The sequence below is a fragment of the Takifugu rubripes genome, chromosome 18, assembly GCF_901000725.2.
Source record: "Takifugu rubripes chromosome 18, fTakRub1.2, whole genome shotgun sequence".
NCBI lineage: Eukaryota > Metazoa > Chordata > Actinopteri > Tetraodontiformes > Tetraodontidae > Takifugu > Takifugu rubripes.
In genome coordinates this window covers 2,146,779-2,172,924 of record NC_042302.1, presented here as the reverse complement: position 1 = coordinate 2,172,924, position 26,146 = coordinate 2,146,779, and the positions used below count along the sequence as shown (strand labels likewise).

At 46.7% G+C, this 26,146-nt stretch overlaps 3 protein-coding genes and 1 long non-coding RNA gene across 6 annotated transcripts in view; 2 read left to right on the top strand and 2 right to left on the bottom strand.

Annotated features, from left to right (window-relative positions):
- Window positions 1–1,317: 1,317 nt before the first annotated feature.
- Window positions 1,318–6,443, bottom strand: LOC101070080 (ras-related protein Rap-1b). 2 transcript variants are annotated; one of them, XM_011613183.2, is made up of 8 exons: window positions 6,322–6,443; window positions 4,366–4,436; window positions 3,867–3,935; window positions 3,462–3,518; window positions 3,224–3,364; window positions 2,696–2,839; window positions 2,176–2,268; window positions 1,318–2,106 (listed from the first exon to the last, which is right to left on the bottom strand). In XM_011613183.2, exons 2-7 carry the CDS (start codon window positions 4,420–4,422, stop codon window positions 2,182–2,184), a joined length of 555 nt encoding a protein of 184 aa, XP_011611485.1. In that variant the 5' UTR covers window positions 4,423–4,436; window positions 6,322–6,443; the 3' UTR covers window positions 1,318–2,106; window positions 2,176–2,181. The 2 variants fall into 2 exon arrangements, with proteins under 2 accessions (XP_011611485.1, XP_029681314.1); XM_029825454.1 differs by having other exon boundaries at window positions 4,366–4,433; window positions 6,322–6,411.
- A 469-nt stretch (window positions 6,444–6,912) lies between these two features.
- Window positions 6,913–8,796, top strand: LOC105417730 (uncharacterized). The gene is made up of 3 exons (XR_965257.2): window positions 6,913–7,198; window positions 7,294–7,355; window positions 8,435–8,796. It is a non-coding gene; the product is annotated as an uncharacterized lncRNA (long non-coding RNA).
- On the bottom strand, window positions 8,498–16,610 carry cand1 (cullin-associated and neddylation-dissociated 1). The gene is made up of 25 exons (XM_003972658.3): window positions 16,286–16,610; window positions 14,955–15,030; window positions 14,813–14,880; window positions 14,587–14,741; window positions 14,378–14,501; window positions 14,217–14,304; window positions 13,960–14,128; window positions 13,787–13,892; window positions 13,573–13,718; window positions 13,345–13,496; window positions 13,111–13,251; window positions 12,692–12,833; window positions 12,394–12,602; window positions 12,147–12,315; window positions 11,968–12,057; window positions 11,738–11,891; window positions 11,423–11,660; window positions 11,151–11,339; window positions 10,934–11,077; window positions 10,532–10,844; window positions 10,286–10,381; window positions 9,990–10,159; window positions 9,728–9,892; window positions 9,540–9,647; window positions 8,498–9,457 (listed from the first exon to the last, which is right to left on the bottom strand). Exons 1-25 carry the CDS (start codon window positions 16,351–16,353, stop codon window positions 9,233–9,235), a joined length of 3,705 nt encoding a protein of 1,234 aa, XP_003972707.1. The 5' UTR covers window positions 16,354–16,610; the 3' UTR covers window positions 8,498–9,232.
- Window positions 16,611–19,048: 2,438 nt separating this feature from the next.
- The window catches only part of grip1 (glutamate receptor interacting protein 1), a 28,123-nt gene continuing 21,025 nt past the window's right edge, over window positions 19,049–26,146 (top strand). Inside the window, exons 1-2 of one of the 2 annotated variants that reach the window (XM_029825381.1) lie at window positions 19,049–19,289; window positions 19,408–19,501. In XM_029825381.1, the coding sequence (XP_029681241.1) occupies window positions 19,447–19,501 (55 nt within the window). In that variant the 5' untranslated portion in view covers window positions 19,049–19,289; window positions 19,408–19,446. The other variant, XM_011613180.2, reaches the window with a different exon arrangement.

The following is a 26,146-nucleotide window of genomic DNA, read 5'->3' as shown; positions in this document are numbered from 1 at the left end:
TGTCTTGGTTTCTTTACAGATTTACTGTCCAAGAACTCACTATGGGGCAACATTTTCGCTTCTTTTGTGAAGAGCGGCTGGTTTTCTAGTCTGCAGTGGTGTTATCTTCTCTTCGGTCACCAGGTAACGGGTGTGAGCTGAATGTGAGGTCTGTTTGCAGCTGCAGCCAGATGGCATTACGAAAAGTGTTGCAGCATCAGATCACAATTGATTAAAAAAACATCGACATGCTACATGACCCAACGTACCTGCAGGAGCAACAGAATATTGAAAACAGTACTTCTAAGTACTGCAGTACTCAACACTCAACAGCAGTACTCCCATTGATGCTCCCACTTTCTAAAGCCTTTCCGTGGCGGCTACTTGACAGGCTACACAACAACTGGCAGGGGCGAGGTTTCAGCCTACCTGCGTTGTTTGAGATTAAAATTTTAAGGTCAACTTTCTTCTTCAGCTGATGACTATTACCATCCAAGCATCAGTGCACATGCTAATGCATTCTCTCAACCTAGTGCAAGCTACATTGTTAGCACACACAATGGCACCCATGCGACTATGCAGAGGAGTTTGATTTGGCCCCGTTCACAGTTTAACATAAGACGATCAGTTATAAATAATGTTGACCGCAAATCTGTCCGTTAATTCTGTATTTCCCTCTTTATGCGTTAATAGCATCATCATGACTAATAATACAATGGTAATAACACTTGCACAGTACACATCTTCCCTCACCCTGGGGCAACAGGGCCATCAGAAACTGGCCTAGTACAAGAACACACACACTCACTCACACACACACTCACAGTACTGGACTAGTGTGAGTCTGCTGTCTGAAGGCAATGTGTCTGCTGTTAGGAGCAGTTCAGACGCTAGCTGACTACACCTTTGAGCAAAGCATGTCTGCATGCAATTGTCATATATCTGTACGTCTGAAGTTATGGCATCATTAGCAACCACTTCCAACACACCAACACCAATGCAATGCATAAGTGGTTAGCCCTCATGCTAGCTCAAAACAAATGTAGCTTGCAGCAGTCCCAAAAGGTCATTGACCAATATTGACAAATAGAAATGTCATATTCGCATCTGGCAATTTACCTGACTGTTTAGTAAGGCTATGAGCCATCGCTTGGTACCATTAAACATTTCTAAGTTAATGTATTTGACTAGCTGCTATACTGATGACACAGTCCAAATCTCAACATACATCTAATTTACCTTGGGAAAACGGCTCCATGAACACATTTGTTAGCTTAGATTTCCCGTTAAATGTCCATGCTTTTGATTTGCTTCAAGGTCCAAAAAGGGCTACCAACTGTTGCTAACAGTCTCTTAAGGTACTCATTTAATGATAAAAATATTATTATGGTAGCTGGTTTGACAAAATCTTACTCAAATCAACAATATGCTAATATATTTTACAAAATGCTTAGAAAGAAAAAGTAAAAACTGTTCTGACAGCTAACAGCATGGTGAGCTAACTGTACGACCTGCTGCATTTCCCTAAGCTCCACCCCCAACCACCACCAAAAAAATAATAAAAACAAACATTAAATTGACTTTTATATCTTTTCACATGGTAACATATTATTAACAATAATCACTGGTTAATAACCACTGCATGTATCCACAGGTACTAAAAGCCACACACGCAAGGTCGGCCATGACAGGTGTGACATCACTCGGTAACCGTGGCAACAACATGGCTGACAACCATGTGCGACTGGCTCGGCACTGCTGGACAGCAAAAAGTAAAGAAAGAAAAGAAACATTGAAACATTGAGCAAAGAAGCCATTCCCCTGTGCAGAAGGCTGAGCAGAGAGCATGATGGGAACTGTAGTTAAACTGGGCAGTTGTTTGGTCTGCCCCAATTTCCTGCAACAGCAGAATCTTCGTCATCATCATCATCGTCGTCATCATCATGGCTGCTGCTGCAGTCTGTTCATGTTTGGTATCCAAGGCAACCGTCTCTCTCAGTGTGGTGGAATGATGAGGAAATGTAGTCATCATGAGGTCAGAGATGTCTGATGATGACAGGTTTCTGTGGCCAGCTGGAAGATGTGGCGTGATTGGTTGATTGACTGTCAGACAGGTGAGCTCAAACACTGGAGAGAAGAAGAAGAGAGTTTGTACAAACGCCAGAGTGCGTGTGCGCGTGTGTGTTGAGGACGCACCTGTCATTAGAGAAGCTGACAGTTGGACTTTTTGCGGGTTTTTCCTGGAACTGGACTCTTCCTGTTAATCTGCCGCACCAGGTCATAGAAGATCTGAGAGGGAAAGAGAGAGAGACATCAGCCAATCACAGCGCAGCTCCACCTGCTGCTTTGACACACCTGAAACAGGAAAACAGGGTATCTGTTGACTGTGGAACTGGCTGGACTGGCTAGTGATGCTGGTCAGGACCTCCTGAATGCCTGACCAACATCTCAACATAAGCCCGTTGCTCCAACTCATTCCTAGATGTTGTCAGGGCAACAAGAGTCAAGGAAATGTTTGCAGGAGTAACATTGAGAGCAACAGCAGTGATCCAGGGAGTCGGTCAGTCCGAACGGACCTCAAACTGGAGGAACTGGAGGCTGGATCAGTCTTGATCCTCTGGTGTTGAAGAAACACCAACAAGAGCCAGCAGAAGAACCAAACAAGCTCTGATTTATGTGGTTTTGTGTGTGTGTGTGTGTGTGTGTGTGTGTTCACCTCGTTGACATTGATCTTGCTCTTTGCTGAGGTCTCCAGAAAGGCACAGGAGTTCCACTGGCGCGCGAGTCCAATACCTGACTCTTTGGCCACAACGCGCTCCACCTCCAGGTCACATTTATTCCCAACCAGGATCATTGGAACCTGCACCATCACAGAAGGAATCCACACTCACAACCACGAGAAGAGCAATGTAAGAAATCCAGACCATCATTTCATCTTTTCCAACATTCTGATCCAGGAAATAAAGTTAAGTCCACCGCAGTTCCGCGTCTGGCCAGCAGGCGTCTCCAAATATTAGCGAGTGCACTTGTGGTTTTAGCAGGTTGGAGATAAAATATGTTGTTTTTGACGCCTTAAGTGTGTGTTTTCTGTTTGTCTAAATACGTGGGGGCGAAACTTTCCAAACATTTGTTTTATGAGCCCAGAGTTTGATGTTGAATTCCAGTTTTTAACCAGCTGAATGTAATTTATGAAATTTTAGATTACGGTTGTAATTTACTCTGTGTGTGTGTGTGTTTGTCTTACGTCCTCGGTGTCCTTCACTCGGAGGATCTGCTCTCTGAGGTCCTGCAGGTCGTTAAAGGTGGACTGAGCTGTGATGGAGTACACCAGAGCAAAGCCCTGACCGTTCTTCATGTACAGGTCTCGCATTGCCGTGAACTGCTCCTATACACACACACACACACACACTCACAGAGTCAGACAGACACAGACAGACAGATGGACAGAGTGGACTCTAGGTCAGTCATGGCGACGTGCTTACTGTTCCTGCTGTGTCCAGGATCTCCAGCATGCACTGCTGCCCGTCCACCTCCACTTGCTGCGAACACAGAGGAGCCCAGAATAAACCTCATTTACCAACATTTGAGTGTTCAGAAAGACCCCGAAGACGCGCCACCACTCTCCAGAGTGAGTGTGTAACACACTAAAACAGCATATGTATGAAAAATGTTCTCATTTTAAAGACTTCGCACCAGCAGTTTCCGCTCAGTGAATATCAAGACTATTTTATGGATCCAACCCTTGGTTACGCCACCAGTTTACTTCTTGTGTTCTTCTGTGGGTTCATCACATTTTAACTTGGTTAAATCAACTTTGAATTTTGTAGCCTCTTACATTTTGTATCAGTGCTAAAATTAGCAGCAGAGCTAGCATGGAATAGTCTTACCTTCCTGTAGGAGTCCTCTATCGTTGGGTCATACTTCTCCACAAAGATTCCCTGTACAAACTGGACAGTCTGCACACACACACACACACACACACACAGACAGACAGACAGGCAGAAGTAGGCCAGTGTTGTTAATGGCGCCTTGTGTCGCTCTATTGAAAGTCATTAGAATGGAAATAATGTGACAAGTCTCCATTTTATCATCTGGAGTAAAGACCTTCATTGTGTGACAGAGACAGACGGACAGACACAGTTTTCCCAGAGGAATTCTGAGACCTTTTCATCATCATCAAATACAACATCACACGTTTTAGCACACGAACATCTATATTTAAATGCTGAAGTAAGAAATTAAACAAACACGATTTTCTTTAGTCAGAAAATCTTATGAAAAGATTCAAACCGGATTCAGATATTAATAGATTACTGTTTCATTTGAAACAGCTGAATAATGTCTATGCTAACACACACACACACACACACACACACACACACTCACCAGTGCTGACTTTCCAACTCCTCCTGATCCCAGAACCACCAGTTTGTATTCACGCATCCTGGCTGTGTCTGCTGGGTGGGCGAGAGACACAGAGACACACAGGGTGAGAGAGGAGACCAGCCAATGACAGAAAAGCACTCACACAGGCTCCGCCTCCTGCCACAACACACCTGAAGCGGGGAAAATATGTTACACGCAAATAAGGAAGTTATAATTACCCAGAATACATGACAACAGAGAGGTCACGTGATCGCACAGCTGGTGGTGATGTCACAGCTGTCCAATCCTGCGAGTGTGTGTGTGTGAGAGGCTCTGTGAGTTACCATGGCGATAAGAGCACTGTAAGTAGTTTGTACTTTGTGTGTGTGTGTTTTACTCGTCACTGTCAAGAAACTATGCAGCTTAATGTTTTTGTTCATGTGATCAATGTGGAAAATACTGGAGTTGTGTCCATTTTTGAGCAAATTACCTAAATTTTGAGGTCATAGTACTTTGGGGGGGGGTTCATTTCCGACCCTCACACACCCCAGGGTGACAGACTTGTACATACAGTACATTAGGGGGCGGGGTCAGTAAATCAGACAGGAAGTTAATCACATGTATAATCTCACATAATCCAATTATATGTTGATTCATTCCAAACAATGTTTCGCAATCAAGCTACAAACGCGGATGGCATCGTCATAGAGACGACATGCCCGGCACGCGCCTCAGTGGTCGGCACATGCTAACGGATGCTAATTGAGGTTGGTGGGTTGCAGCTGGAGTTTAATCTAGTTTGACTTTTTCCGAGTACTTTTACGCCAGAACCACAGACGGCTCTGAAGTACCACTCCTGCTCTGCTATGATAACATTTCCACTGACACCTAACAGGATAATTCCGCCATTTCTCCCACAGAACGACAACATTTCCGCTCTGAAAACTTTGGATCATCAAATGGCCTTGGATCATCAGAGCTGGAAGCTCAGAGGATGGACCAGGTGGAACAAAAGGGTCCTGATGTTTCTGAGGATCACTGTACAAAAGGAACTGGTGATCGTGTCACCTGATGGGAAACCATTTTCCCAACTAAGCCACACAACTCCATCCAAGTAGTTAATCATTTTATGTTCTTTTTTCTTTGTTTTGGGGATTTTTTTGTTGTCTATCGAGCAGTAACAGAGGAATACTCTAAGGAAGAACAAGGAGAATCAGGAACTTCGACTCTGGGCATCAGGAGGTCTAAAAATTTCTGGAAACACCCAAATCTTTCACTGCGACCAAAATAGGTAATCAATGAGGGCGATGTTTCCAACACACCCTGAACGCAGCACGATGATCATCAAGTAAAGTTGGAGGATGGACACACACATCCCAGAACTAGGTGGGGCTTGTCAATACTGGTGTGTGTGTGTGTGTGTGTGTGTGTGTGTGTGTGTGTGTGTGTGTGTGTGTGTGTGTGTTGCTGAGAGTAGAACAGCAGAGGAATAAATCCCTTTGCACCCCAGCCAGCCTGGTCGGTCGGTCAGCTCTAAACTCTTCCCCACAGTTTTAATAAGTTTCTCTCTCGGAGCAGCGGGGGCTCCGCAGCTCCGGAGCCGCCTCACAACGTCCCCAACCCGGCCGCTCGACTCTGACAGGAAGGCCACCCACACACCCGCCTGCTCCTGCTGGGGGGAGCAGCTAAGCAGCCTCCCCGTGTTCTCCAGCAGACTGTTTCTAATATCAACAGTCCTTTCTGCCGGTCCGCCTGTCTGTCTGCCTGTCTGTCTGTTTGTCTGTCTGTGTCCACCGGTCGCTTCCGCAAACCCAGCCCAGCTCGGCACCGGCCTGTCTTCCCTCCGTGTCCGTCCCCGTCGCCGTGTCCCGGTTCCTCCCGAACAATACTACATTTACACACCGGAGGAAGGAGAGAGACGAAAAGGAAAAGAAGAGTTGGAAAGAGACGAAAGGAGAGAAAGGAAGCAGTACTTACTGTCATCCACCCGTCTGCTCCGCAGCTCTCTCTCTCCCCTGCTCTCTGTAGATGTCGCTCTACCCGAGCCGCTCCCTCCTGCTGCCTGTGCGCGCTGACGTCAAGTAACGTGGTGCACTTCCTGTCACGTCTTTCACAATAAAACCCCTACAACGCTTTCTCAGAATTCGGAGAAAGATTTGATTTTTTTTTTTAAATGTAAAACCAAATCCAAAGACATGTCAATTTAAATTGTTAAATAAAGTGTTAAATACAATAAAACTTAATGTATGGAACCGACTGCAATTTAACCTTCCCAGCATAAACGAACCATTAGGAAATGTCGAACATGTGTGTCGAACATTTGTTCTTGATTGTCCAGTTCGTCATTTACGTTTGTTGTTCCGGACTTTAAATTATATGCGTACTTGCAACAGCATGGGTTCTCTAAATTAACTTGATTTATTTTGAAGATGGCTTAGCATCACATCCGGTGTAACTAACTTCATCGCAATTGACTAACCAGACTTTTTTCTTGTGACGTTTCAGCATCTTCAGCAACTTTATTTACTTGACACAAATGTTGTATGTGTCTTAAAAGAAAAACGGCCAGAAAATTTACCCTGAGTTTTTTTTTTTACCCTGAGTGTGTTATTTTGATGTTTTCTCATTTAGGACAGTGAGCATCAACCCCCAGGTTAAAGTCCATTAACTTTTCAGGACAGTTTTGATTGTCTGCAGGGTGATGTGCTATCAGAACAGGAGTAGTGATCCATAGAATCATGTTCTAACAATTAAAATGATCTGAAATAATAAGAACTGCTGACACGGCACCTGCGTGGGCATGAAGAATGTGGTCATGTGATCGAACAGAAAGGTCTCTGAGGAGCCCCTGCAGGTAAGTGAAGGTAGCCCTGGGACGAAGATGAGATTGTATATTTGTTTTCTCTGACGATGTCACATGATGGCACAAGTTTCTCCTCTGGCTCTAAGAACTATCTGGTCAAAGTGGAGGACAAAGGTCAAAGCAACCCAGAGGTCATTAAAATGAAACGGTAAAATCCAGAATTTCAAGCATAATGTGTGTGTTCAAAGAAAACCTGAGCATGTCACAGCATGATGGGAACATTCTTACATTCTCACTCACACACACAGTATTTACAACAGTCAGAGCCTATGTTGAGAAACCACACCCAAACAGGAAGAAGTCACCAAGAATAGAGCACCCCCCCCAAACTTCCCTTTCATACACTTCCTGTGTGTGTGTTCTTGCACCACGTTAGGGTTGGGGTCAGAGGTTAGCTGCTATGTTTAGGGTTAAGGCAGGGAGCTGGAAAATGTATTATTTCTATGAGAGTCCTCACAAATATTGAAGTACAATGATCATCACTTTTCTCTGCTCGCAGTTGGTGAAAAGGTTTAAGGACATTTTCTTTGAACTGTAGGGAAAAGTTTTAAAGATATTTTACATTTTAATGTTTGATCCTGAATTATACCTTTACAGATGTTTTTGAACTGAATCTACAACAGATTAAACCTTTGGTCGAAATTGAATGTCTTAAAATAAAAATTTATTTCGATGAGACACTTTGTAGTTCAGAAGCAAATACAAAAAACTGGAGACATTAACATGTCAATGATTAGCCAAGCTACAATTCAAGCTCATCAATTCGGCAGTTGCTAGGCAACCAAAGGACTGAACATCATTAACTGCGTTTGTTCTGTTTGCCATGAACAGCCAATAAAAGAAGGGCTCAGTGAACAGGAAGTTAGCCTTACCTGTGTGAAAAGGAACAGGTGATGTGATCGGAATCCTGAATATGGGCAGATTAAACCAATGCTGCGACGCTTGATAAATACATTTTATAGATTTAACAAGCAAAAACAATTTAAAACATGGGCAGTGTTTATAAAGTTACTGCAGTCTTGGATGCAAGTTCAGCAATTTTTATAAACCCCGCCCACTGAAACCAGAGGCTCCTCCCACTGTAGTGAAATCAGCAAATCAGTTCAATGTCACATCAATGAAAGAATTACTGCCAAATATAAAATAGAAGTTGGCAAAAATCATGAGAAATTTTGTATTACACTGTAATAAAAAATGTAACTAAATTTGTTTGAAATTCCCCTACAGGATTCCTGCAAACAGGACGGTTGTACTGACGACGAAGAACAACAAAATGAAGAAGACAGAACATGACGGCAGGCAGAAATGGATAGTTTTATTTTTCTTGGGCGACAGACAACAGTGGATTCCCCTGACTAGACCGAACCAAGTCTGACCCCGATGAGAACGCACAGGTGTTACCATGGAAACACCCTAGTTGATATGATTCGGTCCGCTCAGTCCTGATCCAATAATCTCCCCTCTTTCTCTCTCTCCTGTGGCAGGAGGAGGGCAGGTCTATTGAATCATGGGAAACAAAGAAGCTGTACAGTAAACCCCGCCCGTCTCTCCTCATTCACTATATCATTAATTAAAAAGAAAAAAAAAAAGCGAGCCCTCCTCCCATTGGTCAGCACATCCTCAGGCAGGAAAGACTGTTTCACTCCATTGGTCAGTTTTAACAACCATCAGTCACTCTGCAGCGGCCAATCAGGTTCAAGAACAGTACCTGTGGAACCTTCTGAGAAAAAAAGAATGTTGATGTATGGAGATCAGCCAATCATATGACCTCACTGAAAAAATAAACAGGAGGTGGGAGGAGCTTCCAAGCCTCAAATGCAACTCATTTTTCTGGATTTTTCTTTGTTTCAGTCCACATTTGAACGTCAAGTCTTCTTCCATCACTAGGAGACGGTGCGTTAACCTGTGTGTGTGCATGTGTGTGTGTGTGTGTTTGCTGTTGTCATGGATCCGTGCTGCAGGGTTTAACGCACCAGCAGCAGGGGTGGTGCTGTGGTGTATCGGGGACGAGGGCGAACCGCCTCTTTAACTGGTGTCCATGGATTCCATGTTGGCGGAGCTGGAGTCTCTCTGGATGGAGTCAAAGATAGCCGCCAGCTCCTGATTGGCTGAGATCTGCGACTGAAACTCCGACATGAGCGGCGACTTCTCTGCCTCGGGGATGGTCAACAGGGCCACCACAGCCCGCATGGCCGACCGTTTCAGCTCATCCTGCTTCTCAAACTCCTGCTTTACCGAGTTGGCCTTCACCTGCAGAGTCGGAAGATGGATCACTGCTCTGGAAAATGCAACGAAGGTTCTTTAGGAAGAGTCTCAGTCAGTGAGGCCCTACCTTGGTGGTGCAGGTGGCCCTTAGCGGCTCCACCAGCCTGTCCAGCCTCTGCAGAACCGCACTGGGACACAGAGAGGACAGCCTGGCCAGCATGAGGAACGTCAACATCTGCAAAAAAAAAAAGCAGAGTCACAGCCGGAACTGTGAGCGTTGCCCTCTGAAGTGTGTGTTCAGGTGTGTGTTGGGACCTTGATGTCATAATGGTCCTTCAGACCGTCCTCCACGTGGTTCAGGAAAGTGAAGATATCGATCCGGTCCAGGCAGCTGTCCAGCAAAGTGTACATGCACTCGAAGGCAGCCTTCCTCAGGTCCAAACCATCATCAACAGTGTGCTTGAACGGGCCCATCTCCACCTGTGAACACACACACACACACACACACACACACACACAGTAAGGTGTCTGCTGGTGTACTGGGAGATGAAAGCACGCATCTGGTGTCGACGCTCACCTCTCGGATCAGCTCCTTCCTCACTTTGGTCTCGTTGTACAGCTGAGGGAGGACTGAGTCCAGCAGCTCCCGGATCAGACTGGGCTTGTTGTGGGCGGCCGAGTTGAACGTTACCAAGGCAACGCGCCGCACGTTTAGATCGGGGTCTGCTAATGTCTTTAAGAAATCCCCTGAGAAAAGGAAAAGGCTCAAGTCCACCTCTGATCTTTGTGTGGTAACATGAAGGATCAATGAGTGATCACTGGGGATCAATGAGTGATCACTGGGGATCAGGAATCGGTGCGATCTCTTATTACCTATGCAGTTCTTCAGCAGGGGGTCAATGGGCTGAGGCTGGTCCGAGATGGTGAACTTCACCGCCGTCACCACGGAGCTGCGAGCATACGACGAACCTGGGGCAGGTTAAAAATAAACCACCAATCAATAAATCACCACGATCACAACACAGCTCTATAAACAAACAGGAAATGTGATTATTGAGGGGGGGGCAGAGGCGAGGCGTTCCTCCTGATCGCCATGCGATCGGCTCTAGTATTGATTACCTGACTGCAGATAGCCTTTGAGGCGTGGCAGGAGGGTTTCAGGGTCAATCAGCGTCAGTTTACCCAGACACTCGGCCACCACGTTCCGGGTTCCCTCCTCCTGACACTCGCTGTGTTTGAGCAGGAGGGACCAGACCAGCTCCACGTAAGGTTTGAGCCCCGACACCGATGCCGAGCTGATGATCTCCTTGAGCGAGTGCAGCAGCAGGTACTGCCTCTTGGACGACGTGATCTCCTGCAGGACGAAAGGCAGATACTCGGGGAGGTTCCCCACAGCGATGCTGCCCAGGGCGTAGGACGCCGCCGACTTCACCTGAGGAACACACCAGCACAGAGGTAAATCCCAAGATAGATCATTTCTGAAATAAACACTTTTGGATTAACTAGCCTGGTGCGTCTTACCTCTTCACTGGAGGACGAGAAAGCGTCCAGAATAACCGTCTTCAGCTCCGGCTGGCTGCTGAGGTCCACGTGGTGTCCCACCTCACCCAACGAGAGCAGGGCGAGGAGCCTGATGGAGTCTGTCGAGCGGCTGTTCTTCACATCCTGTCAGAGAGGGAGCAGTTTAGCGCCACCCTGATCGGAGACACGTCAACCCTGATGTGCGCAGGTAGGTCACCTGGATGAACTGCCCCACGACGGCGGGCCCCTCGGCGGGACAGGCCCGCGTTAGTGCTGCGACACATTTGGCAATGGAGCAATAGGCCTGTTTGTGAGGAAGAGCTGTGCTCTGAGAGTAAACCGGACCTGTCAGCATCCTCAGCAGGTCCATGTAGCCCAGACCAGGCGTGTCTGTGGCAACTAAAGCCTGAACAGAAGCACATGCGGGACAGTTATGGTTTGATTGAAATTCTGACCGCTCGCCAAACCACGATGGCGTCGCTGTTGTACCTGATAGAAATCCAGCATGGCGGAAAGCGCCCCGCCCTGCAGCAGCGGGGATCGGACCAGACTGATCAGCTGCTGCAGGATGTTGCCGCTGCTCAGCTGACCCAGAGAGGCAGGGTGAGTCACCGCCAGCGTGGACAGGAAGCTCAGCGCCATCTGCGATACGTGCATGTCGCTCTCGGAGATGAGCGGCGGCAGTTCGGCGAGCACCGCGTCCACCATGACGGGAGTCACCGCGGTGCTGAGGAGCGCAGGGACAGCGTTTAGCGCTCGGGGGGAAGCCAGGCGAAGGTGGCAGGTTCAAAGGTGGGGGTGTACCTGTAGTTCCTGAGCAGGATGTCCAGAGCAGCCAATGTGCAGAGCTTCAGCGCCCGCTGGTTCTTACGTAGGAAGGAGGCGAGGATGGGAACAGCATCCGGAAGAACTGGCCTAAGGTCAATCTTCAGCGGTGATCCAGCGATCAGTGTCAGAGCTGCCGAGTCAGCGAAACTCTCATGAATCCAATCAATATCCTTTGATCCTAACGGTTCTGGGAGGGCGGGGCTTACCTTTCACCGTTGTCAACCTGGTGATCTCGTTCTTCAGGCGTTCCAAGAAAATCAACAACGTTCCAGGAAGTTCTGCTGGCAGACGGTCACCTGCGCAGGAAAAGAAAATGCAGGATGGTCGGACAGGAAGTTGCATCGCAGCTGACGCCATACCACTTTGACTGACAGGTGGCGGTCACCTAGGTTGCAAATGATCTGGCCCATGCAGGAAATGGCGCGCTCTTTGACTTCCTGGTCAATGTCTGCAGCCTTGAGCCGTTTGATTGTGCAGGAGAACAGATCGCTGATGTAGGGGGAGGGGTCGAAGCTGTCAGAGCTTTCTGATTGGCTGTCCAGAGGACGGATCACCTGCGAGAGGTCAGGTAGAAAATAAAGTAGACGGAGGGTGACATCACCAGTTCAACAAGGACTGGACCAGACGCCCACCTTTACGAGCTGCTGCGTGACGAGCAGGGCCTCTGAGGTGATCTTGTAGAAGGGGTCTCCCACGCAGGCCACCACGGGCGGGACAAGAGCGGGGACATGAGCGTGGAAGGCGTGGGCAGGATGCGTGACCATGATGATGTGAAGGCATGCCAAGGCATCAATTTTCAGGTTGGAGCTGCTGGATTTATCATTCAAGGAGAAGATGATGCCTGAAGAAAAAGGTTTTGTCAATCGTACTTCAACACCCCGCCCCCCCCAACACTGGAGGACAATCGGGGGAGTTCAGATGTAACATCACCTGGTATGAGGACAGGGATGTGCTGTGTCAGGGCTCCTGGCAGCACGTTGACCAGCTCAGTCAACATGTTGAAACAACACTGACGGGTTTTCACACTTTTCTCCTTTAGCTGCTTGTGAAGAGCTTTCACGATGATGGGGACCTGCAGAGAGCGAGAGACAATAGCTTACTGAGAGAGAGAGAGAGAGAGAGAGAGAGAGAGCGCCTCAACTGCTTCCTGTGGTTACTGCAGGAAGTTAACGTTTTCTGGTCCAATTAAAGGCGTCACACCGCCACCTGTAGGACAAAATCGGAACTGCACTCAAACGAACCAGAGGTCCCTGAAAATGTTTCAAAGCAAAAATATACAATACAAATGATAGATTCTGATAAATAGCTTATTAGTAATGCCTGGGCATTTGCCCGAGCAGAAGAGTTACCTGGCTCTGCAGCATGGTTAGCGGGGTCTCTCCCTGCTCCATTGCATCTGGATCAGCCAACCAGCTTTGAGCCGGTCTTGTCTGTTTGAGCAGCGAGAGGTAAGCGTGGAAAACATCTGCTTTCACGTTCTCCTCGCGCTCCTGCTCACACGCAGGAAACAAGGGAGAGAAAGAGGATCAGTTGGCGTGATGAGCAATGGAGGCGGCGGGGACGTCGCCACAGATCGTCGATACCTTGAAGCGACAGACAAGTGCGGGAGAGACGGAGCGATAAAACTCTGGCAGCATCTCGTGGCGAGTGGAAACGACGGCGTCCAAACACTTGGCCGCCGCTCGCCGAACTTTCCAGCTCATGTCGTCGTCGTCACTGTACTCGTCATCACTTCCTGCGGAGATGGACAGGCGCACGTTAGCTTCCACACCTCCTCCTGGAGGAGAGGCAAGTCCGGTCCTGTTTTCTACCTTGGTAGTCTTCATCGTTTTGTTCAGCATCCATGGCATTGTCGTCCTCATCTTCATCATCAAAGTTGTAGTTGGGGTCATAGGTCAGGTAGCGCAGACAGATGGAGATGACGGTGGGGACGTGGGGGTAGACTTCTTTGGGACACCTGTGAGCAGACACAGACTGTAGAACAAGGTCTCTGCAGGACTGGTGCAGCATTAGTGCTCCTGTTACCTCCTGACGAAGGACTCGAAGGCCTGGATGCAGTACTCCCGTAGCTCGTCGTCGTCAACGTTGCAGAACTTCACCACCAGAGGGATGATCTTCTCCAGATACTCACCTACAAACAAGAGCTTCAGGATGACAACGCCAACTGAAGCAACACGGAGAAGCAGCGAGCGCCTCACCGATGCGGTGTCCCGCCTGTCTGCTGATGGCCGCCGTGCACTGGATGTACGTCCTGGTGGTGGACATGTTGTCGTTCCTCCCCAGCTCGGTCAGAAGATGCTCGATCAGATCGATGAAGACAAGGTTCCCGCAGGACATGACCAAATGTCCAAGAGCCATGATGGTCCTCTGAGGGGGTGCACGGCCACAAGAAAACAGTTGTTAGGACAACACGGGACAGGATGGAAGGCTGCCGAGTCGGAAAAGTGGGCGGTACCTTTCTGACAGCCAGTCTGGGGGAGGTGAGCTGAGGGAGCAGACAGCTGAGGATGGAGGGGTGAAAGTTGACCAGCAGACCTCCCTGTCTGCAGGAGAGCCAACAACAGCACTCAGCAAACACTCTGTAGCTTAGCATTAGCCACAGCCAAGCTAACGTACCTGCAGAGCATGTCGGCCATGATGTCCAGCGCTTCCAGCTGGACCGACACGTCTTCCTGTTTGGCTATGGCGCTGGTGAGACGACCCGTTATCTTCTTACAAACGCTGGCGGCTAAAGCTGAGCCTGCAAGAACAGAGACGTCCACGGTAAAGTTAAAGAAGAAGTACTTCGCACTATCACAGTACTTATAGAGCATCGATCTTCTCACCGCTGGAGGCGGGCGGCAGCTCGCCGATCACAGTTTTCAGTCCGATCGATGAGATGTCTCTGAGCTGTTCCTTGTCCGACAGCATGTTGGTGCACAGCGTATCCACGATGGTCTCCACCTGGTACTCCTTCACCTTACTGACCAGGGGCCCCAGACTGAGCAAAACAAACGCGGTTACGAGCGCAGCCAGTCACGGTGTAAACGAACCCGCAGAAGCGCCATTTACCATTTGACAGCGAGATTCTGAACTTCTCCGTTTTTGTCTTCCAGCAATTTGAGAATCATTCTCACCACCTGTCAATCAAAATGTCACAAATCAGCTCTCAAAGGCTGAGCTGGTCCCACCCCAAACTGACGGCCCCACCCACCTTCCGCTCGCTGTCATCGTCCAGTTTGATGGAATCTTTCTGCAGCTCCGTCATCAGGTCATTGGTGGCCATAAATCTGCAGACAGATCACACTGGTCACATGACAACTTCAGGTTAAGGGCCTCTCTGACGTTTGGATGAACAGAGCGAGCGTCTGATGGTTCTAAATTTCTTTCCTAAAAATGTTCACATTTTGAAATTTAAACTTAATTTAATTCCTTTTAAATTAAAAAAACACTTCCGACAACTTAAAAATATTACCCATGGAAGATTTCCGCAGACTAAGCAACTCAGTCCTTTTATCACAAAATTAAACTGAATAAAATAAACCCAAAAACTAAAAATGTGTTCCATTTCCAATCCAAAACTGTGCTGCATCAGCTTGGTGACACGCCACAGAAATGACATGTTGAGGGTTTTATGCTGATGTTGAACGAAAATTTCATGTTAGTTTTGAAAATACTCTTTACTAAACTGTTACGTTAGGGGGATTTTATCATGTCTGTGTTGAAGTTGTCTAGACGAACTCAAACTTTCCAATGGGAACTATTTTCTGTGTTTCACTAAATCAAAAAAATCCAAACCCTTTAATTAAAAAGGGGGATACAGCGGTAGAAAGAGGCGAGATTAAACAACAAACATAACACTACTTCCTAAAGAATTATCAACACAAGGTGTAAACCTCGGGATTATTGTATGGATTGGAGTGTGCTACTATTAGAATCCTTTATTTTAAACACTTCGAAGTGATGCTTCCTACACCAGTGACGGTTGGAGAATCTAGTCTGTTTACATGCCGTTAGCCTCGCTGATGCTACCACACCCCCAAACATGCTAGCTAGAGAACTCACAGACTAATGCTGCAAAACCATGGCAACTAATTACATCCTAAGTCCTAACGCAACCCAGGATCCGTATGCACGTCTGGTAACTTCGCATTTTAGTCCAAAGCCAGTATTCACACTCGCATCATCATACACGCTATATCACGCTAGCTTGCAGCATGATAGAAGTTACTCTTGGATACCCTGTTAGCATGGGGCTAACTCTTCAGTGCTTGAATTCAGCAGAATAGTGTGAGGGTCGGCGGGTTATCTTGAAATATTCATAACCGAACAGGCGTTAAAGCTGTATTACTGAGCCCGGTTGCAAATAGTCGATAGTCTGGACAACGATGATCAGACAGGTGGCCGCTTAGCTTTTAGCACGACAGCCTGCGGCCTGACATACAACGATTACTGCCCGGCTACAGCTTTAACGCTGCGGGCAAAAACGTTGGGACTGGCATCGTGAGCCGTACGGCGAGTCGGCTCATCGTGAACGCGGTTTACCTGAAATCCTTGTCGCTGGAAGTCATTTTCTCCAGCAGATTGGAGATGTGGTACGAGGCGCTCGCCATGTTGGTACTATTAGCTGTAGCTGTTAGCCTCCTGCTAGCAGACTGCGTTCAGCTTGTGTGAGGTTCCGGCTGTGTGTCTGTCTGTGTCCCTGTGAGTGTCCTGTGGCTCAGAGTTTCGGGGTTGATGGCGTCTCTTTCCTTCGCGATGCTGTCGCCTTCTCTCTGTCTACACAGCGACTGTCGCCTCCCGGGGCGCCGAGTTTGGTTTGTTTGAATGGAGCTCCCGTTCTCTCTGCAGAGGGGCGGGGTTTCCCGGACTGACGCGGCGGGGTCGAAGGTCAAACTATCAGCAAGTTTCTTCACAATTCTCCTTTTTTCCCCTGAAACAATTCTTCCCATATGCGTGAATACTTCATTAAACTGTTGAACAGAAGTGATTCATGATTAAACACGTGGATTTGTGTTAATTATAAATAAATTATTTTAAGTATTTATGACATTAATTAACTAATTGATGGGAAGTCACTATTTGTTGCTCCCGCATGCAGAGAATAAATGATTGAGTCATATTTGTGTATTTATTGGGCCATGAAAATAAATGATTTCACTGTAAAGGGTTTTTAGTGATTCCTCAATGTTGAAGAAATGGGTTAAAGTAGTTTTTCACACTTGATATGTATAATTTTGATCCTCTGCGCTTCACCTGAAAACCTCTGGGCGCCACTTCTGGTTTCCTGACAGCTCCAGCTGTGTGTTTAGAAATGGGGAGCTGTGGGTGTTGGTGAATGTGCCGCGGATCAGTCGAGTGGGATGTTTTCAACCCCCCGGGCGGTCTTTTTCCTCTCTCTTTTCTTCTGCTCACACATGACGTTGCTGGCATGTGCGCGCCGAGACCGGTGCGTGTGCGTGTGTCAGTGCGAGGCTGCAGCTGCTGGCGTCTCCAGGAAATGCGCCTGATTATGATTGTGACGAGGATGAGGAGGATGAAGCTCACAGTGACGGTTCGGCGGAGATGAAAATGACTGTGAATTTAAATGTAAAATCAAAGCTCATTAGAATGTCCGAATGATGGATCGATACGGGAGTTGAAACTGGACTTTTACTGTATCTGTACTTTACAGTACTGGGATAAGCTAATTCAATCATCAATCACGTGACCAATGAGCTGTCACACGTTCGAACAACGCTTAATTTGGGGAAGTGGGAGTTAGAAGCGCCCCAAAATAAATAAGTCAATAAATCACGTCAATATGAGGAAGAGGACCAATCAGCTGCCGTCGGAGCCACGCTGCATATTTCTATTAATCCCGGTAAAATTGAGTTTTGGCGACGTCTGTCATCGTGTAAAGTATCAAGTTCCTTAAACTGTACCTAAGTTAAACTGAACTGCGACATCAGAAAATACCCGTCATAATTTAGATTTTAGAATTAAGACTTAAAGAGACCCCCCCCCCCCCCCCCCCCCCCCCCCCCCCCATCCCATTGAGGTCAGTCTTTGCTTTTTGTCTCCTTGCCTGCAGATTCTCATTCTTCCACTTCGCTGCATCTTCTCCTCCATCTTTCTTCAGCCCCCCTGGGGGGATCAAAGATGGCCGCTCGACATGTGACGTGTCTTACTTCATTCTCCAGTGGTGGGAAGTCAGAGTGCTGAAGATGGAACCATGCTGGGTTCTTCAGTTCTTTCTCACAGGAGAACCAGCATCTGTGAAGGTTCTTTAGAACCCACGCCGATAATTCTAAAAATAACTGTTTTAACACAACAGTTTTCCACAAATGGTTCTACAACTTAACCTTTTATGGTTTTTAGAACCTACAGAGGTACAACAGGTTCGTCGATAATTGTGTTCTCTGGGGTTTATGAAAACCACAGAACTGGTTCTCTCTCTCTCTCAAGAATTCCTACAGGCCTGTTGTGCTTCGCTGATGGTTCCTCTTCTCTGTTGGTCCTAAATCACACTTCAAAGAGGCTGAACACACATCCAGATGATGTGGAATTAAAAACAGAGTTTGGCGGAATCCTCCTTTAATCCAGAGGGATTGGGAACCACCGTCTGAATTCCTGAGGCGAGTTGGAACAGGAACCCCTCAGATACCTGCAGGTCAACTCAGCATGTTTAATGATTCTAGTGCTGAGGAAACACACAGATCATCTGATCTCACAAGAGTTTTTAACATTTTCACTGCTGAGTTTGGATCGAAGTCCCAAAAAATCAGTCGATCTGAATCAGATGGTGTTTATATTAGTAGCTTAATCGTTTAAGCCCCGCCCACTAACATTATTACATAGCTAACTCGCAAACTTCTAGCATGGCCTCATGCTAGCATCCATGGGAACACCTTAACAAGAGTCCCCCCATCCACCCACCACCCCAAAAAGGCCCAATGAGCTACGTGAGTCAGCATTCTGGCAGTTTAATTGAAACAAGTTCCCCAATGAATATTTAGTATAATTTTTCACCCATTATGAAATGAGTGTTATTAGTACACACACACACACAAACAATCGTGACCACCTCTGCAGCAGCTGTAACTGATCTTTGTGTTAAACCATAAACATCAAACGGGAACATGTTTTTTTTAAAGGGTGTTCTTATCTTTTAACACTCTGCACCACACAAACCTGCTGACTATCAGAGTGATCGATCAGTCAGGAGTGGGAGGGTTATCGATCAGCGGCGTCCTCGCGCTGACTGCCCGTATGAATGAATGGAGGAAGGCGCGAGGCGCGTGCCCTCGGTGGCTAACTAACCGCTAACAGGAAGGAAACGGTCATAATCTGAGGAATCCACGGAACCCGCGGCTTCGAGATGTTCACCGCGGGTTCTTCACGGTGATCACGTCACTCCCTCTCACACACGCCCCAGAGATGGAGAGCCTGGAGGGGTAGAATTACGAAAGGGGGAGGGGGTCGAGAGACCTAGAAAAGACGGGCGAGAGAGGGAGCGCGAGAGAGATACGTGTGTGAGGTTGAAGGAGAGAGAGAGCGGTAGAGAGAGGTAGGCTCTGAGTGGAGGGGGAGGTGGGTCCTGTTAGCGTAACGGCTTAAGCTAAAGCTAACTAGCCATGTTGCTGTCGCCGCTGCTCCTCCCGCTGCTGCTGGTGTGTGTCTGCTAGTGGGCCGCCCTGGACTCCCTATCCGCCCTGAGGTGCATCATGCCCGGCTGGAAGAAAAACATCCCGGCCTGTCTCCAACCGGACCAGGAGGGAGGTAAGACCGGACCGGACCGACCCGCACTGGTTCATACGGACCGGGCACGAGTGCGTCCGTGTGTTACTATACCTGTGTCTGCGGTCATGTGTATATACTCTGCGTGCGTGTGCGCGTACTAGCTAATTATCGCCGACGCAATCTCGCGCAGCGTGGTTTGGCGCCGCCGGCAGAGCTCGTGCAGACAGAGACTGTAAAAATTATTGAAAGTTGGTAACTGATACTCTCTCTCTCCCCCCCCCCTCTCTCTCTTCGCGCGTGTGTGTGTGAGCGCGCGCGTGTGTGAGTGTGACGTAAAAGGTGAGGTTACAGATGACGTTAAGATGATTTCATGTTACTGAGAATTCACCGTTACCGAGTTAGTGGCTGCTGGCAGAGAAAGCGAACCGGGAGGGGAATTAAGGCAGGTGCGGTGCACGCAAGGATCTGCGGGAGTGTGCGTGCGTGTGACCAGCATCGTTCCGTCCTCGGTGTTTTCTCTGTGACCCCCGTTTATGATGCTGGAGGGTCAAAACACTTGTGTATCGACCTGCTTGTTGATACTGTCTGGCATTCGTAGCATCATATTGCAGCAACCCTAGTGTTTTTATTCCAACTCTGTGATGATTTAACAAGTGTTTTATATGCTTCTATGTGTGTAGGCACCTGCTTATTATATATCACTTAAAGATGTCGTGACTTTAAAAACATGTCATGTGTATTCAAGTGAATTGGGCTGTACTTTACAGTCCGTCAGTATTGTTGTGTAACTGTTGCATTGAGCAGAATTCTGTCCCCCGCAGGTGTGGACGCATTCACGTCCTCAGGTGTGCAGCCTCTGGCTAAATTGCATGTTTGACAGCGGCATGCTGGGAAAATAACAATGGCAACGACGCTAAGGAGAAATGGGCAAACGGTAGCAGAGCAGGACAAATAGCTTGTGTAAATAACACAATCCAATAACCACAGCTGTGCTAACCCAAGCCACATATTGTGCTTCACACTAGTCTAACTCTAATGTTCGATTAAAAAAAATCTAACCTTTGAGCTATTTTATGAAATAAGGATTTTGCTAACGGTCTGTGCTAAACTAGCACAGACCACAGCGGAAAGTGTAAAAACTGCTTTGGCTAATCCTGCGTGTTCGCACCTTTCAGACCGCCACCCGAACGCGTCACGTTGTCCATCACATCAGATTTACCTGATGAAGGAGACGGGGCACGTTAGTGGTGCTGTAGAATCATCTTCATAACTGATGACACACAAGTGCGCTATTCTTAGTTTGTGATCGTGTGTGTATGTGTGTTTCTTACGGAATGACATCATCTCTCCGTTTTCAGCTTCCTGACTTCAGATGCAGGGAAAAAAGGCTCAAACACACACACACACAGTCACAAATTACTTGCTTTTCTGCTGACACGCGCATACGCGAACACACACACACACACACACACACACACACACACACAGGTTTGGTTCAGTAATCCTGAGGACAAAAATGAACAGAGTTCTGACATCAGCACCTCTTAAAGGACACTGTGTGTGTGAGTGTGTCTTTGCGTGTGCATGTGTGTGTTTCTGTGCATCCAGCTTAATGTTTTATCTTTTCTTTTTCTCTCTCACCGTGACTGTGGAACAAACCTACAAACTGCTGACTGTGTTAGTGTGGGTGCGCGCGTGCATCTGTGTGTTTGAGGTAGAACAGCACAGTGTTGTGTGGGTCTGTCTACCCCACCTAGAGAACGAAGTGACAAATTGTCAAATTTCATAACACTGATATCTGGGTGTTCACATGTTGGTCATGTGACCACGCTGTCAGATCAAGGGGTGAAGTTTTCCACAGAAAACCGACTTACTGCCCTTCATCTGACACACACACACACACGCATACATGCACACACATGGGCTCTGGGCAGTGTCCAGGTGGACCGCCAAGCTGCTGGCATCATACATATATACTCATTTTCTCCTTGGATAAACCCAGCATGGTCTCACACACAGACACACACACACACACACACACACACACGCTCATTATGGTTCAGTGTGTGTCACAGTTGGTCTGACACTGAAACCTGCAGAGTTGGCTCGTCTGTTATATCCACTCTGGCCTTTAAACAGCATGGACGTGTGTGTGTGTGCGTGCTTGTGTGTGCGCCCGCGCATGTGTACCAGCTGCATTCTTAAGATAACTGTGTGTGAGGCTGAGGAGACTTAAGGAGTGAAGCGGTCGTTACTAGTGATGAGGCGGCAGTGGAGAGTTGTCCATCATCATCACTGTGATGTCATCATGAATCTGAGAGTTTTTAATGGAGTCGGTGTCCTCACAAGCCTGGAAGTTTCTGGGTTGAGTTTAAACATAACAACAGCTCTGAAGGCAGACCCTCTGATATTACTGTAAAATAAACAAATTACTGAAAAAGTGGATGTGTCTAATTCTATATTGAGGGACATTTTTTACTGTGACTAAGAGATTTTTCATGTCAACACGAGATAAGTGGAAACGTTCCCTGGATAGATTTGTCCTGTTTGAGTTCAGTATGAGTTGAACCCTCAGGGAATGAGTGGCCCTTGTGTGTGTGTGTGTGTGTGTCTGTGTATGTGTGTGTGTCCATTAGAAATCAAGGTCAGTCACTCAACAGTCCATTAAGAACTCTGTCTTTTGTCCAGTTGGTGTGTCTGTCCGTCTGTCAGCTTTGGTCTTTATCAATCACTGCCGTCTACATCACTGACCCTCTGAATTATGGGTAATTTTCCATCGGAAGTGAATGAGTTTAATTCCTTTCAGAGTCTGAATGCAGCTGATTTTCTCTGAAAAGCAACAGTTCTGTAGAATAACCAGCAGAGGGGGTGAGCGGATGAACTCTGTGTGTGTGTGTGTGTGTGTGTGTGTGTGTGAGAGAGAGAGAGAAAGAGAGCAGCGTGGAGAATTAGATTATAAACATACACGCGCGCAGACATACACACTCACTGTGGAGGCGTCCAATCGCATTGCAGAGCTGCAGAGGCTTGATATGCAAATTAAGCTATAGGTGTCATTTTTAGCAGCCTCTCGCTCTGTTTTTCCCTGTGAATGTGACTCAACCATCTGCCTGGCTAATATGAATCATGCTCGGGTGTGTTCTGGAGGTCTTACCTGCGTTTACACAACAACGGATGCGGCTCTAGTCTCCATTTTTAAGCATTCCTTTAGCCAAAACGGAACCAAAGTTAGCACTGCATTTTCACCACATGCGACACACCAACACACAGATCTGTGAAACATAAGGGGACATCATTTCACCTGTTCTTTCTCCGTCACTCAATGTCACGCACACACATTTTCAGCGGCTCTTTGGTTTCCCACAGGAATGTTGGTGCTGAACACAAACAGCAGTAAACTGGTGTGTGTGTGTGTGTGTCCTAAGACTACACGTGTCCAGGGGAAACCCAGAGTACACCCAGACCAGCTGTCAGTCATCGTGCCTGTGCCATCGTCAGAGGTCAGGGTTTAAAGTGTGTGTTCTTGTACGGGCAACACGCTGAGGACCAAAGTAGGTACAGTGGGACCTCTACTTACGAACGGCTCTACATGCGGAATTTTCAGGTTACGACACGTCTCAACGGGAAAATATTTCCTCTTGTTACGAAAGAAATTTCAGGATACGAAAGGCAAAAATACGCTCCCGCTGCTGCTTGCGGAGTTTAGCGAACGTAAACGTGCTTGTAGCTGCTCTGCCATTGGCTATCGCCGAGCATCTTCCTGTCATCCCATTGGCTAGGAGGGACGTCAATCTGTACAAGTTTGTGTGTATCCCAGCGTCACCTTCGTTTAACTTTTATTCGCTATGGACCCCAGGAAAGTGATGGAGAAAAGAAAAAAAGAAGAAGAGAGCTTTTTTGTCCATCCAAACGAAGTGTTAATGTTCGTTGCTAGTAATGACGGCTAATGTAAGATTAGCCTGTAATAAAGTTCATTTTGTTCCTGGAGAAGCCTTGAACTGAATTTCTAAATTTATTGTGCGGTAATCTAATTGTAACATGTATTTGTTACATGTTTTGATGCATTTTTATGATTTATAAAAAGATTATGTCTGAATTTTTGGGGGCTTGGAACGGATTAGGGCATTTACATGGAAAACGCGTCTCTACTTACGTAATTTTCAGGTTACGAAACAACTTCCGGAACAACCAATTAATTTCTTAAGTAGAGGTCCCACTGTATTAGGGCACACCAATATAAAAGCTCTTGGCCATAATCAAAAAACAAAATTAAGAAAACTGAAATTGTGGAAACCAAGGCTGAAAACGGAAGCGCTGAAAGAAATTATCATGCCAAATCATTTGCACCAAGCCGGGAATCTATTGTTGGTGGTAGGTTGCTGAGGGGGGAGGTGGGCGAGCGCGACGCTTAGCTTTCTGGCTAAAAATGCTAACAGCGCCGGCAGCTGTTTGACCCGAGAACCGAAAATGCCATTGTGGGCCGACTATTTGGTGCAAGTTCAAAGTTGGGTTTGAGGGTCCAGGCTTGATTTGAACGTTCAGGTCAGTGTTTGGCTGAGGTGGGGTTATGGGTTATGTGCGTCCTCACAGAGATAGAAGTCCAAACGTATGTGCGTGCATGTTTTTCTGAACGAGTCCTGGGATGTCATAGTGACAGCTGTCGTGGTCACGTCAGCAGATTCTGGAACAAACCGACCAGTCAGAGTCGGTAAGTTGATGTCAGAACTCAACTGATGATGACTGTTGTTTGAAGCTGTGGGGGCGACTGTTTTTTTTACACTGAAGAAGAAGAGTAAAGAAGAACAGCAGGTGGCGTAACGGAACAAGAGCGGCGCTGCTGTTAAACACACAACCTCGTTTGCAGCTTTATGTTGTCTTTAATTCATTTTGGGACTAAAAACAATCACCTCTTTTATCCAGACCCTGTGTGTGAGTGTGTGTGTGAGGGGGATTATGCTTCCTCATTTCCTCTGCCAACATCCTGGACTTCCTGCCAACAGTCGGCGACATCAAAGCGCGTGAGCGGGAGGAACGCGGGGTTTTAGATTATTACTAAAACATTTGTGATGATGAGGAAATGCTCATTTTCAACTTTAATGAGCTTCAGGTGTTTGTGATGACTGATGGGTGGCTCCCGGTTTGATTCCCTGCTCTGCTTTGATGTATTTAAACAGCTGACGTCAGTGTGCTGCCTCTACTGCCCCCTGTTGGACTAACGACGCCATCGCAGCTATAATTGAATTGAATGATGCCGTAATGAGCTGCTGAAACTGATCATTGATTATTGCGTGACATGCTTTAGTTAATTACGCAATAGTAAAGCTTCCTGGACTGCAGCGGTAGCCTTAGCAGTAGAAAGTAGCCTTAAAAAAGCTCTTGTGGTGTTAACAAAACAAGGCAAATGTAAAGGTGATAGGGTGTGAACCAAACATCAGAGCCCTAAAAAGACATTAAAATCCACTTCTTTGCACAGGCCTGGGGGTTTCGTAGGCTGCAGCTTCTGGATCCAGAAGGTTTCTCCCTGGTTTAACTGTCTTTGTCTCCTTTTTTTAATAGAAAGTGGTATGTGGTCCATCCCACAGGCCTGTAAAGAAGCAGGCTCTCTGTTGTGATGTGCTCTTGTATATTTAAAGGGGTGATTCCTCGAGTATTTTGTTTACCGCAATTAGAAATAAATGATCGAGAAATTTTCTCTGCCTGGGGTAATCATTTATTTAAATGTGACGCTCAAAGCACGGAATTTCCCACAGACTACTTTTAACGAGGGGGAACACGTCTATGTCACCCTTGCAAACGGAGAAGAAGAATATAGGAAGCACAAAGCTTGAGTTGAAGAAGGTTTTGTCCAATTACTTGATTAATCGACGAACTTTTCAGCAGAAAATCCAATTGGTAAAATATTCTACAGCTGCAGGATTAATATTTATATTCAGCCAGTCTGTTTCAGTCATGGTTTTTACATTTAGGACGTGACATCTACAGATGACAATGACACTTTTACAGTTAATAAAATGGTTGCTTTGTTGGCCATCTAGTGTCATCTGTGGACCAAATCATCTTGTAGTGTGGGGCACCTTCTAAAGCTGACCAGAAGAGGTTCTGATTGCTTATCTGATTAAATCATTATTTTTAACAATACATTATTACGGAATTTCACATGTTCGTTATTTTCATGGTGACAATCACAAGAGGGCGCTCTAGGCGTGTGTACCTGAGGAACGAATTCCTTTAGCGACGCAGAAGAAGAAGCGGTGCTAGACTTGATTGTTTGGTAAACTTGCTCGGATGTTCTTTATGCTATAGTTATCTGAATAACTGTTAATATGTTACGTTAACAAAGCAGACACGTACTCAGTTCGTTGTGGGTCATGTGGCTGAATTTGTTACGTTAGCATACCCTTACGCTATTGCTAATCCATGCTAATGGATTGCTAATTGCCTTTCAAGATTAAGTGTATGTTCTTGGTCTTGGATTTTATCAAATAAATTTCCCCCCAAAATGCGACTTATAGTCCAGTGCGAATTATATATCTATTTTTCTTCTTTATTATGCAGTTTTTGGCTAGTGCGACTTAAACTCCGGAGCGACATCTAGTCCAGAAAATACGGTAATGCAAATGATGACCTTAATTGCTGTCTCATTGGTTTATAGGGCGATACGACTATAACAATCCATCTGAATTT

Bases quoted from the DNA above. Each gene is read 5' to 3' on its own strand.
- LOC101070080 (XM_011613183.2), bottom strand. From the start codon at position 4,422: ATGCGTGAATACAAACTGGTGGTTCTGGGATCAGGAGGAGTTGGAAAG. The intron at 2,840-3,223 runs GTAAGACAAACA...GTGATGGTGCAG, and splicing joins GAGTGAAGGACACCGAGGAC to GTTCCAATGATCCTGGTTGG. The intron at 2,269-2,695 runs GTGAACACACAC...TTTCCCTCTCAG, and splicing joins GCAAGATCAATGTCAACGAG to ATCTTCTATGACCTGGTGCG.
- cand1 (XM_003972658.3), bottom strand. From the start codon at position 16,353: ATGGCGAGCGCCTCGTACCACATCTCCAATCTGCTGGAGAAAATGACT. The intron at 11,892-11,967 runs GTAAGCCCCGCC...CTGACTCGGCAG, and splicing joins CAGGTTGACAACGGTGAAAG to CTCTGACACTGATCGCTGGA. The intron at 9,458-9,539 runs GTAGGGCCTCAC...CCGACTCTGCAG, and splicing joins GGGCCACCTGCACCACCAAG to GTGAAGGCCAACTCGGTAAA.